The sequence below is a fragment of the Heteronotia binoei genome, chromosome 1 (genome assembly GCF_032191835.1).
Source record: "Heteronotia binoei isolate CCM8104 ecotype False Entrance Well chromosome 1, APGP_CSIRO_Hbin_v1, whole genome shotgun sequence".
NCBI classification, from domain to species: domain Eukaryota; kingdom Metazoa; phylum Chordata; class Lepidosauria; order Squamata; family Gekkonidae; genus Heteronotia; species Heteronotia binoei.
Window position 1 is genome coordinate 32,719,418 of NC_083223.1, and position 12,503 is coordinate 32,731,920.

Below are 12,503 nucleotides of genomic sequence, written 5' to 3' on the forward strand. Positions count from 1 at the left end.
ATGCGCATTGAATCAGATTTTAATATTGACTTGAGGGAAATGTATTATGCCCATACTGCCACCCAGTGGGAATATAAAGGAAGAAGTAAGCCTGACCATACACATATTCTTTGTAAGATTCAAACTAGCACTTTAAAAATGCAGAGAGCCAGCCTCTCTTTATGGTATTCTGGCACTATTAATGATGCAAATTTTAAAAAATGGTAGAAGACAGGCAACCATGTAATGTACCACTCTTTTACTTTCCCCCACAGCTGTGAAAAAAAAAATCCAATGACGACTCAAATGCTTCTGCTGTTGCTGCTGCTGCTTGTGCCGTTCTGTTCACCATCACCTCGATTTCTGGTTTGTAGCAATCGTTGGCTTGCAAGGGTCTTTCTGAGAACTTTACTGCCGGTGTTAATGACAGGACGACTTATTGTTGTGTGAATGTTAATTGAAGCAGTGGTTCCACATTAATCAGTGAAGAAAACGGGTATTGAAACATGCAAATTCTACCTAGAAAGCAAGTTGTTGCCTTTCATCTTTAATAGGAATTAGACAGTGGCTGCTGCAATCATGGAATTGGTGACTACCAGTGCAATCGTAATGACACTTTCCTGGGAGTAAGACCATTGAATATAGTAGAATTCAGAGTAGACCTGTTTAGGATTGCTCCCTACGTGTTACTTTAATGGACTTTTCCATTATGTGTTGACTTCAATGGACTTTTGAGTTTCTCTTAAATGTTGTTGGATTTGTTAATAATTTATTCAAGGATGTGAAATTGGTTTGTATATTCCAAAACAGAATAAGAGACAGGAAGTGTTGTTGAATATATTGTTTATTGTACTTGGAACAATATTGTTGCACAGTGTTACTTTGGTTTTCATTATCATAGCAGCTGAGGTTCTGAACAGCTGCAATCACTCAAATCTAGCTATCTCTATGTGAGGATATATCTCTTGAAGATGCTCTTCAAGCCAGTGTGATGTAGTGGCAAAGAGCGGTGGACTGTGATCTGGAGAACCAGATTTGCTTCTGCACTCCTCCATGTGATGCCTTCTGGGAGACCTTTGGCAAGTCTTAGTTGTCTTAGAACTCTCTCAGTCCAGCTACTTCACAAGGTGTCTCTTATGGGGAGAGGAAAGGAAAAGCAATTGTAAACTGCTTTGAGACTCCTTAAGATAGAGAATAGTGGAGTATAAAAACCTTCTGTTTTCTTCTTCTACAACTAGCCTTAAGTAGAGCAAGTTTTGTTGTTCTTTGCATATTTTATGTCTGAGACAGTGGCACCTTTAAATCAAAGTTTTATTCTTATACCCAGAATAAAACTTCGTTGGTTTTAAAGGTGCCACTGGACACAAACTTTGTTCTGCTGTTTCAGACCAACTCAGCTAACCACCTGAATCAGTCTTGGTGTATTCTGTCTGTTTCTCTCCAAAACCAAAGCCTTCTACTGCTCAGGAATAGAACCATACCAAGAATAACAGTCTGGTTCCTGGCATTGAACAGAATGAACCTATCATCATCACCACCACCACAACCATCAGTAGTAGCAGTAGTAGTAGTGGTAGTAATATCTATTGTGTTTTTGCATCACTGTTCCGACAGGGAGCACAGGGCAGTGTACATGAGTCTCCCTTCCTCCATTTTATCCTCAGAACAATCCTGAGAAGTGAGTGAGACTGAGAAAGAGTGACTGGCACAAAGTCACCTAGTGAGCTTCATGGCTGAGCAAAGATTTGAAACAAGTCTTCCCATTTCTACTCTGACTTCTGACAACTCCAGTACACAAGCTTACTCCAGTTTATGAGCACCAGTTTTCAGACCTATTTAATGTGGATGTCCTGTTAGATGAAAAACTTGCTGAAATCCAGACTAGTTTAGGAATCCATTGAATTAAAAGCACCACTTTCATTGTGTCATGTGAGCCTCTGGGGTGTGCTTTCAATTCAGACCAGGTCAAGAAGTTGTAACAACTAGAACAGTATCTCCATGAAGTTTAAAGACAATTCTATTACAGGTTATGATTTTTCAAATTAATAAACATGATATATTTAAGTATCAACATATGTAATGATTATTCTAAGCACTTGATAAGTTGAAAACAGGTACCTGGTGTCCTTCCTGTTTCAAAACAACTCTTCTTTTCCAACTCTGTAAATGCTGAAGGTTTTGTGCCTTGCTTATACTGTAGAGTGGTGATTCTCTATTCTGAAATTAGGATCGATAGACCTTGAAATTTTGCAAGTATCCTCTTAATATTATGGCTGTTTGAAGTCTATAGTCACTCAGGCACTGATCATACACCAATTCATTATGAGAACAGAAGATGATTCATTTTGAAACAGGAAGGACACCAGGTATGTGTTTCCAACTGATCAAGTTGATGTTTGGGGACTGTATATATTTCAGTGACATTTGGCTAATCATTTATTTCTGGATATCTGTTGTATACTTTTGAAATGTTGTATCTGGATAGAAACTGCATTGTATTTCTTGTATAGTGCTTAGAATAATCATTACACACATTGATATTTAAATATGTCATTTTTATTCATTTGAAAAATCATAATGTGTAATAGAATTGTCTTTAAGCTTCACGGTGATGTTGTTCTAGTCTTGCAACTTTCACACCATGCTTTATCCTGATTGTGTCTATACCAGGCCAGAGAATTAGCAGGATCAGTATATGCTAGTTCCAGCCTGGCAAGGCCATTGGTTGAATGGAAGCACAAATCCTACCCAGAGTGCAGTTCCCAGAAAACCCTATTGTTGTCCCTGCTGCTGAGCCACCAGAGCTATTACTGAATTGGGTTATGGGAGGAGAAATAGGAGTTTCACTGGTGGTATCCTGGCCAGGGTAATTAAAAACAAAACCCCAAACAAAACCCAGAGCCAGATAGGCTAATCTTGGCAACTGGCATGAGGGGAGGGTACGGGGACATGGTGGGGTGGTATTGCAGGAGTTATGACATCACTTCTGGAGATAACCATAATATCTGGTGATTCCTAGAGCTGCCTGTCACTTCCAGGTTTTTCCCAGAAGTGATGCAATGGTGCACATGACAACACAAAATGTTGTTTTTCCCACCACCACTTGGAGTAGTAGTGAGCATTCTCCACCCCGACTGGGTGAACAGTAAGCCTAGAACCAGACCTTCACTTCAAATAAAGATGTTACTTCTCCCTTTCAGGAAGAGCATAACTGCCTGTTAGAAAACAGTAAACTACAACAGAGGTTAAAAATGCTCCAAAACCTATCCCATTTGTGTGAACTGCAGCTGAAAGACCTTTTGGGGAACAACTATCACAGAAAAAAGAGCAAAATTTTCTCAGCTATGAGAATCCAACAGAATACAGTTTTGCCCACCACTAGCGGGAACCTCTTAGTCTATGACCAAGGTAAATTATACATTTGGTGCAACCTGTCTCTTGAGTTTATGAACATGATATTAAACTGCTTTTTACTGAGTCAGACCACTGGCGCATTAGCCTAATTGATCCTCTGTCTGGCAGCAGATAGTCTGGAATCTCTGGGAGAGACTCCCAATGTCTTCATGAAAGTTTGCTATCTGAGGGCCAAACTAAATGTTAATTCTACCTCCTGTTCACCATGGGGAGATGCCATGAGTTTCCCATGGCAGCTCAATTCACAAATGCCACAGAGGCTGGCTCTGATCAGGACTGCAGCATAGGGAAAGACAGGCTCCAGGCTTCTCTCTGCATAGGGTTACCAGACTGCCCGGTGGAGGGTGGGGTCCCCCACCACCAGCCCCTGTTCCGCAGCCACAGATCAGCTAGCCAGCAGCAGTAGTAAGAGGAAGGTCCAGGCCACATCCTTGGCATCACATAGGAAGTGATGTCATCATACCAGTGACATCCAAGTGATGCTCTGACATTTGGGCAAAAAAAAATCTGTGGTAAAAGCCATTTTTACCATAGGGTTTTTGCTCAAGTACCAGAGTGTGGCAGTAATGTTGCAAAGTGATGGTATCACTTCCTGTGCAACACTGGTGATGTGGCCTGGGTGGACCTTCCTCTTTCTACTGGTAAGTCTCCCGCCCCCATCCCTCACTGGATGGTTAGGAGGGACCTGGCAACTCTGTCTCTGCACCATTTTCCCAATCGGAAATATCCTGGAAACATTATTTGCCCCATCAGGGGCTGCTCATGCACTAAGCAAATAACACCCAACAGCCATTTCAAATCAGGAAGATAGCAAAGAAAAGAAAAAAGGGGAGGGAGGAATAAAAATTTAAACAATTAAAAAAGGAAAATAGCAAAGGAGGAGGCAGGAGCTCCTTCTCTCACACTGCAGTCCTGATCCAAATTGGCTTTCATATGGCTGCAAGTCTCCATTGCTGTTACTTGGTATATGTAATGTGTTGTTTAGATCCAAGATCATTTAACCGGAGGGATTGAATCTCTGACCTTCTGCATGTTGTACACCACTGAACTATATTCCCTCCTAATCTCCTACTAACCTTCTGACGGAGTAACCAAAAGTTCTGCTATACTCTTCCCTGAATTATAATCATATTCTTCTTTCTTTCACTCTTCATTTTATTCAAACTATCAGCCCCTTTTTACAGTGTTATTCCATAAAAAGTTTGGGTGCCAAAGATTCTACTGTGCAAGCATACTTTGATCAGCTGTTGAAAACATCTTATTAAATGGTGATGGTGATTATTCCCACTAGTATCCAGGAACTACTGCATTACACCTGGATCTACAAATGCTGTTAATGTGAAGTATGGACATATAAGAAAGTATCTTGGAGTATGTGTAGGTTTCCCTGAGTAACTAATAATCTGGAATTAGAGGAGAGTCCCAAATAGGCTTGAGCTCCAGAACTGCTGCATGGGATTTAACTTCATATGATTCCAATGGTTAAATGGTGCCATAGTGGATTTAGTATCTGCAAGTCCTTTAGTTGTAACTTGGGATCAATAAGGAGTTGGTCATTGTGACCAGAATTTCATATTTTGAATTCCAAACTGATTGTTTAGTCATCTGCAGATATGATACTGACAGAAATAAATTACAATACTAAAACATATCAATGGGTGTCACATGGTACAAGTTATCATTTGCAATGATCAATATATGGGGCAGGCTATCAACACCACACATCACCTTACGAACCAGGTATGTGGTAGGTGTTTTGTTTCAACCAGGCCTTAGTGTGTGTTAATAGGATCATATTCCAAATGGTTTACTTTGCCCCATAGTTCTCCATGGGAGCCACAAAGATCCAAGCCAGTCACACACCCTGGGGTCTGTTTTGCTATAATGTGACAATGTGAAGAAGTAGCTTTGTAGATGGTCTATTCCAATGTCGTGTAGTTCCAATATTGCAGTGATTAAAGAGGTACCTGATCTAGTCAGCATGTTTGCACTGTCATTTCTCCCTCATCTCCTTCCATTATTCAAGATCTTGCATGCTGCCACTAGCTGTCAGTCACACTCGTTGCAGTTGCTCTGCTGATGTTACCTCTGTATTGATTCCAACACCCCCTGTGGCAATTCCCGCTCCTTTGTGTGTTATTTTACTTAGATTGTGCAATGGTGCTCAACAGTGGCAAAACTGAAAGTGGCTACTACAGAATTAAGCCAAGAAAAGACAGAGAGCCTTTCCTTGTGTATTGTGACATGTCGGATGGGGAAGGATGGACTGTGATTCAACGGCGCAGCAGTGGCAAAGAGAATTTCTATAGGTATGTGGCTGAGTGTAGTCAGTAGCTCGGGGCGGCGGGGGTGGGAATAGAAAGGGCCATTGTAAAATGAAATAGGTAATGAAATGTGCTGTTCAGACAGGCATTTGAAAACTTCCAAGTTACTAGAAAGTCATCTTTTTGCCTGTTAATGCCTTCTACCGTTACAGAAAGATGGTAATGCCTAATGCTACCAAATCCTTACGATTTCAAAATCTGATAATGCCTAATGCTAACAAATCCTAAAATTTCAAAATCACAGGAAAGAGGAGAGGAAATCTTGCAGGTTAATGGGGAAATTCTTGGAACTGGTGTATTATGAAACTGGTAGTAATTTCAGTTATGCTCCTTGAAACAATGAGGCAAAATAGCTCCTTTCCTTTCCCTGAGACAGAGAAGAGAGACTCTTGTATGTTTTACTTCCTTGTGGAATATTTGTTTGTACTTGCAATCTTTAGTTTAGAGATATAAAATAACATGATCTAGAGGCATAGTCAGGATTTTTTTGGTTTTGGGGCTTTTAAAAAATTTTGGGGGCACTAAGTTTTTTTAAAGACACAAAGACCTGCCACCCCTCACTGTCTTCTACTTGGCAGAGCAGGAGGGGAGAGAGGCAGGCCAGCAGGCCAGGTCTTCCTTCTTTCGCAGCTGGCTGGCTGTGAGAGCCAAAGATCTGCCACAGTTGCCTCTCATCACTCTCCCTTTCTGCTCTGCAGGGTTGGGGACCCGGAGTTGAGGGGCCCCCACAGGAACTGGAAGGGCCGGGCCTCTAGAGGTCCCCCCATAGCTGACACAATCTATTTACAGAGAACTGATAGATAAGCTGGCACAGCCAACTTGGAGACCAGGTAGTAGCAGGGAATTCCACATCTTGTAGCTTGGTGCTGATGTCTGTATGTGCTAGAGGTTTATAATGATACAGGTTTATAAACTCATGCATGGGGTGAACAAGCTGACAAAGAGAAATTTTTCTCCCTCTCCCAAAATAGTAGAACTCAAGGGAACTGAGTTAAGCTGATGAGCAGTAGATTTAGGGGGGACAAAAGGACATACACAGAGAGTGATTAAAATGTGGAATTCGCTGCCAGATGGATGTAGTGGTGGCAGCAGACCTAGACAGCTTTAAAATGGGATTAGACAGATAGGTCTATCAATGTTTACTAGCCATGCTGACTGAGAGGAACCTCCATATTCAGAGGCAGTCTACTTTTGAATACCAGTATTAGGATGCAACACTGGGGGAAGTTCTCGGCTTCTATGCCCTATTGTTGGCCCTCCAGAGGAACTGGTTGGCCACAGTGTGAGACAGGATGCTGGAATATATGGACCACTGGTCTGATCATATGAACATATGAAGCTGCCTTATACTGAATCAGACCCTCGGTCCATCAAAGTCAGTATTGTCTACTCAGACTGGCAATGGCTTTCCAGGGTCTCAAGCTGAGGTTTTTCACACCTATCTGCCTGGACCCTTTTTAGTTGGAGATGCTGGGGATTGAAGCTGGGACCTCCAGCTTACCAAGCAGATGCTCTACCACTGAGCCACTGTCCCTCCCCCAAAGGATGATATACTGATCCAGCATAGCTCTTCTCATGTTTTTCTTGCAGAAGATGGGCTGATTACAAACAGGGGTTTGGACAACTCCAAAGCAAGGATGATGAATATTGGCTGGGGAATGATAAGATCTATGACTTGCTCCTTAGAGGTAAGGACAATAATTCTGTACGTATAAATCTTGTAAACCAATTCTTATCCAAATAAAAGGTTGCTAAATCTTTCCCCCTTCAACTATTTTCCTGATCAAAATGCCCTTCCTCTAAGTTGTTTTTCTGCTTACATGTAATTACATGTTATATATTAATAGTTTGTATCCAGCCATCAATGCACAGGAGGCACTCAAAGTTTCCCACATTTCTCTTCACCCTTGCAGCTCCCAGACAGATCATTCCTCAGCCCAAAGGATCTGTTTAGACTGGAACAGCCATGCTAGTAAGTGGGCTGGAGGGAGGAGAGACAAGAGGATGAAATCTGTCTCTTTTTTCAGCAGAGCTGGATTTGCTGAAGAGAAAGGAGGAACTAGTTAACTCCCTTGTCCTGCCTCACTCCAGGCTCCTCAACCCTCATGTGTATTCTTCTGCACAAGTTATGTAACTTTGGGAATGATCTGTCCAAGGATTAGAATGGAGCTGCAAGAACAGAAAGGAAAACTCTGTATTTTGTGCACAGAATGGTGGGAAACAGGTCACTAATGTGATAAGTATGCCCTGGGAACCTGGGTGCTCCATGAAATCCATTCAGTTAATCCATGATACTCCAACACAGGGTTCTGGTGAGTTTCTAACATAACACTGTAAATTCCAGGGGAAACATCATTGAAAATTGACCTGATGGACTGGCAGGGGGAGACAAGATATGCAATTTATGACAATTTTCAGATGAAGAATGGGAAGGTGGGTAGTCTATTTTAAGAGCATTGAAAGAGATGAACATATTTTGCAACCAGAATAGATTCTAGGAGAGGATCTGCCATATCAGTGTCCCAGGAAGTCATACTGTAGACCAGGGGTGGCCAACCGTAGCGCTCCAGATGTTTTTTGCCTACAACTCCCATCAGCCCCAGCCATTGGCCATTAGATTAAGGAAATGCATTTTAATTATGGACCTAATGGATACAACAACAAAAGATTCCAATCAAACATACATAACTAATGGGGCTGGAGGTCAGAAGAAAGGCTGAAACTATTAAAATAATTAACTGATGGAACAATACTTCTAGGACAATAAATGAAACCCAAAAGACAGTTTGAAAAGGTGAACTGTGATAAATCAAGAAATAAATCACCGACATTTTAATCTTAACATGGGTCCACTGGAGTTAGTAAATGTTCTTTCCTGTGAGACATTGGAATCAAATTTTTCCTTAAACTTGTATGTTATAAAACTAACAATGGAACCCTAAGTAGAGTCAAACTTTCTATTGAAGGTTTCTGTAGATACCTTGTGTGTAAATAGGCACTACTAAAAAAGAGGTTTCTGCATGATGTCTTTGTGGATCATTCCTCCTTTTGAAACTGATCACTTTCTTTCATGATTAAGGCACACTACTGTCCTAAGGGAACAAATGAGTCCAGAAGGTCAACCAACAGATGGCATTCCTTCTCCATTGGCTGCTCGTCAAAGATGCTGTCTTCTTTTTGGCCCTCAGATAACAGAACTTGAAACAATATTACATCCTTTGTTCTCACACAATTGAATCTCTGCATCATTATTTGTTTGTGTGCCTATTATTTTAGGATATTGTTAGCATTAGCTTGCAAGCAGAGGGAGACAGGTTCAGAATAAACTCCACATAAGGCTTGCTGCTTTAAGAAAGACGCAGATGCCCTTTATAGTTAGAGAAATCCATACTGAGATAGGAGAGAGAGGCATTCTAGCTATATAAGCCTAGGATGGAGACCATGACAAATCCCAAGGAAGGTCTACTTTCTTGTGTATAAGCACCAAAGCTATTGAAGGGTTATGCGACCTTCTGCAGTGGCAAGATGAAAGCTTCGTTCTGTACACTCAGATGATCTGTGTAATATGTTACGCATACCTGACTCTTCCTAACAGATGTTTTTAATGGTCATTCTTGTAGGATAAGTACAGGATATGGTTTGGCACCTTCTCTGGGACTGCAGGGGATGCTTTATCTGGAGGGGGCAATTATGAACAGCAGTGGTCTGCATCACTCAGTGGTATGCAGTTCTCTACCTATGACAGGGACAATGACAGATTCCTAAAGAGCAGCTGTGCAGAAGAGAACAAAAGTGGCTGGTGGTTTAACAGGTGAGTTGACATGCAATACTGAAAGTGATAGGATGAACAGGCCCAAGCAGCTGAAATGGTGCACTTAGTCCTTCTTGTAGTTGCTCCAAATGTGGGACTTGGAAGTTCTGAATTTCAAAGAACTGTCTTTGAAATTCATAAATACTCATGAGAAAGAGTGTCAAAGGCTTTATAAACATCCAATTTTAGTAAACCTATTTTCTTCTGCTGCCCGTGATATAGGACATTGAGGATATTTCTAATGGGGTGGGGCTTAGGGCTCTTTAGCTTGGAGAAACGTCAACTGCAGGGTGACATGATAGAGGTTTACAAGATTATGCATGGGATAGAGAAGGTAGAGAAATAAGTACTTTTCTCCCTTTCTCACAATACGAGAACTCATGGGCATTCAATGAAATTGCTGAGCAGTTGGGTTAGAACTGATAAAAGGAAGTACTTCTTCACCCAAAGGTGATTAACGTGGAATTCACTGCCACAGGAGGTTAGACAGCTTCAAGAGGGGATTGGATAAGCATATGGAGCAGAGGTCCATCAGTTGCTATTAGCCACAGCGTATTGTTGGAACTCTCAGTCTGGGGCAGTGATGTTCTGTATTCTTGGTGCTTGGGGGGGGGGCACAGTGGGAGGGCTTCTAGCCCCACTGGTGGACCTCCTGATGGCACTTTGTGGTTTTTTTGGCAACTGTGTGACACAGAGTGTTGAACTGGATGGGCCATTGGCCTGATCCAACATGGCTTCTCTTATGTTCTTATGATAAAGGCTCTTTTGTTTTCATTGGCATTCCCTTAGTAACTCTTATTAGCTCTCTTCCTTGTCTGTGTGCTTTTATGTATTTATATTTTATGTGTTTATATATTGTTTTTAATATTTTCTATTTTTGTTTTTAAATACTCTGTAATGTCTAAAATGTTTTAATAACTGCTGCCTTGGATAGAAATAATAGCCCTTATTGGATAGAAATGGATGTAGATGTTTTGTTATCAAGTTGTAGCTGACTTATGGTGACCCTGTAGGCTTGCCATTGCCTACTTCTGTATAGTGTCTCTCAGCTTCCTTGGTGGTCTCCCATCCAAATATTAACCAAAGACAATGCTGCTTAGCTTCCAAGATCTGATGAGATTGGGCTGGTGTGGACTATCCAAGCCGGGGCAGAAATGTAAGATAGAAATGCCATAAATGAATAAATAAAGTATTTTCAGAAGAAACATTTACCACTTCAAGAGATGGGAAAATGAACATTTGAATTATGCTGCTTCATTAAATGTGTTTGTATGAGCATGCCTACTTCAGATGAACAGGGTGTGTGTGGCATGCTTTCCTCCGTAGGCAGTTCACTTGTAACTTATAATCCTTACCTTTTCCCAGATATGCAGACTACTTGTAAATGCATTGCAATTTTAAATCATTGTGGAGGTACAAGCAATAAGTTGCCAAGCAGCATGGTAGTTGCATTTAGAACCTTTCATTCTATTTACTTGCACAAGCCTTCCCATGAAAACAAAAGCAACTTATACAAAAATGACAACACCTGCATTTTTTAAGAGGGATGTTGATAGAAGGAGCCTTTGGAGAAGAGATAGAGCATGAACTTTTTATTTTTCATTTTTGAATGAGATCATAACATTGAAAGCAAAACATACAACGGCTGAAGTTTGGACTTAAATACCCATGATAGTAGCTTTATGCATTTGTTCTAAAGTTTTGTCCTCTTTTAACACCTTTTATTGTTTGTTACCTGTCTTCCCTTCATGTTCACAAGGTGCCATGCTGCAAATCTCAATGGACAATATTACAAGGATGGGGCATATAATGGTTCTTTTGACAATGGAGTAGTTTGGGCAACATGGCGAGGACTGTGGTATTCTCTGAAATACACAGCCATGAAGATCAGGCTCCTTCCATTTGCTGACATACAGAGCGGAGACGGTGAACACTGAGGCAATTCAAAGTATACATGTAAAAGACAGTATATGGTGCAGATAAACCCTTTTAGGCATTATATGCATTCCTCAGCGTGATTTAAAATCAGTTCAATTGCAAGTGGTTGAACTAGAGCTACACTGGGTCAGCAGCAGCTTCTAAATTTTTACAGTGAGCATGCTGTGAATTGTAGTGCAGTTCCATGTTGTGTTTTGCTTTGAGCGTCCCATAGCAGTAAATTATATTTTCTAGTTGGCAAGGTGAAGAATTATGTTTATATCTGCCTTTTCCTCTGAAAACTGACTAGTGGGAGCAGGTTCCTCTGGGGAGGGGAGAATGGAATTGTCAGCCAGTCAGCAATAGGAAGGAAGGTGTTCTCAGTTAACCCAGAGTAATGCTTAAAACAATACTCAAACTTGTTCTTTTAATTCAAAATATTTGCAGTGATCCTAATTACAGTAAAAAATGCTTTGGCCTGCAAAAACAAGGTATGAAAAAGTTGTTAAAGCATCCAGCATAGGGATTGTATCTGCAAGAAGTACATAATCCATTTTTGTTTATTGGATGTTGTGAACTTCCCCACTCCCCAAAATAAAAGCATTTCCACTGAAGAGAAGCTGTTTTGCGCATATTGCTATATTGGAGTCCTTCCCATAACATGACTTTTTTTTTTTGTTCCAGCATCTCTCTAAACCATGGAGGGAAAAGGAAAAAAAACAAAACGGGAAATCTATTAAAAGCTTTGACTTTGACTTTTTTTTCCTCAGAAGCTTCATACTTAATTTTGAGTAAACATGATCTTTAAAAATGGGAGATGTTGAGACTCTAATAAAAACTTGCACATCTTCACTGGGGATGGGGGGGGCACGTTTGGGCCACAAGTCATCATTTTCTCCTGAAGTGTTACAGCTATTTGCACCTTTTTTTAAAAGGAGAGGGCTCAGTTAATGATGACATACATGTTCATCATCCACACAAAATGCCCCCTCATCAAATCACTTGTATTAGGAAATGTAGTTAATAGAAATATTTAAAATCCATGTAGTATAAACTAT

At 40.8% G+C, this 12,503-nt stretch overlaps 1 protein-coding gene across 1 annotated transcript; it reads left to right on the forward strand.

Annotated features, from left to right (window-relative positions):
- Window positions 1–265: 265 nt before the first annotated feature.
- Window positions 266–11,527, forward strand: LOC132567618 (fibrinogen-like protein 1). Its single transcript, XM_060233302.1, has 7 exons — window positions 266–345; window positions 3,180–3,387; window positions 5,543–5,702; window positions 7,308–7,405; window positions 8,062–8,150; window positions 9,338–9,528; window positions 11,288–11,527. The coding sequence occupies exons 1-7, from the start codon at window positions 274–276 to the stop codon at window positions 11,463–11,465; spliced, it is 996 nt and encodes a 331-aa protein (XP_060089285.1). The 5' UTR covers window positions 266–273; the 3' UTR covers window positions 11,466–11,527.
- Window positions 11,528–12,503: the final 976 nt, after the last annotated feature.

Bases quoted from the DNA above. Each gene is read 5' to 3' on its own strand.
- LOC132567618 (XM_060233302.1), top strand. From the start codon at position 274: ATGACGACTCAAATGCTTCTGCTGTTGCTGCTGCTGCTTGTGCCGTTC. The intron at 5,703-7,307 runs GTATGTGGCTGA...TTTTTCTTGCAG, and splicing joins GGCAAAGAGAATTTCTATAG to AAGATGGGCTGATTACAAAC. The intron at 9,529-11,287 runs GTGAGTTGACAT...CATGTTCACAAG, and splicing joins AGTGGCTGGTGGTTTAACAG to GTGCCATGCTGCAAATCTCA.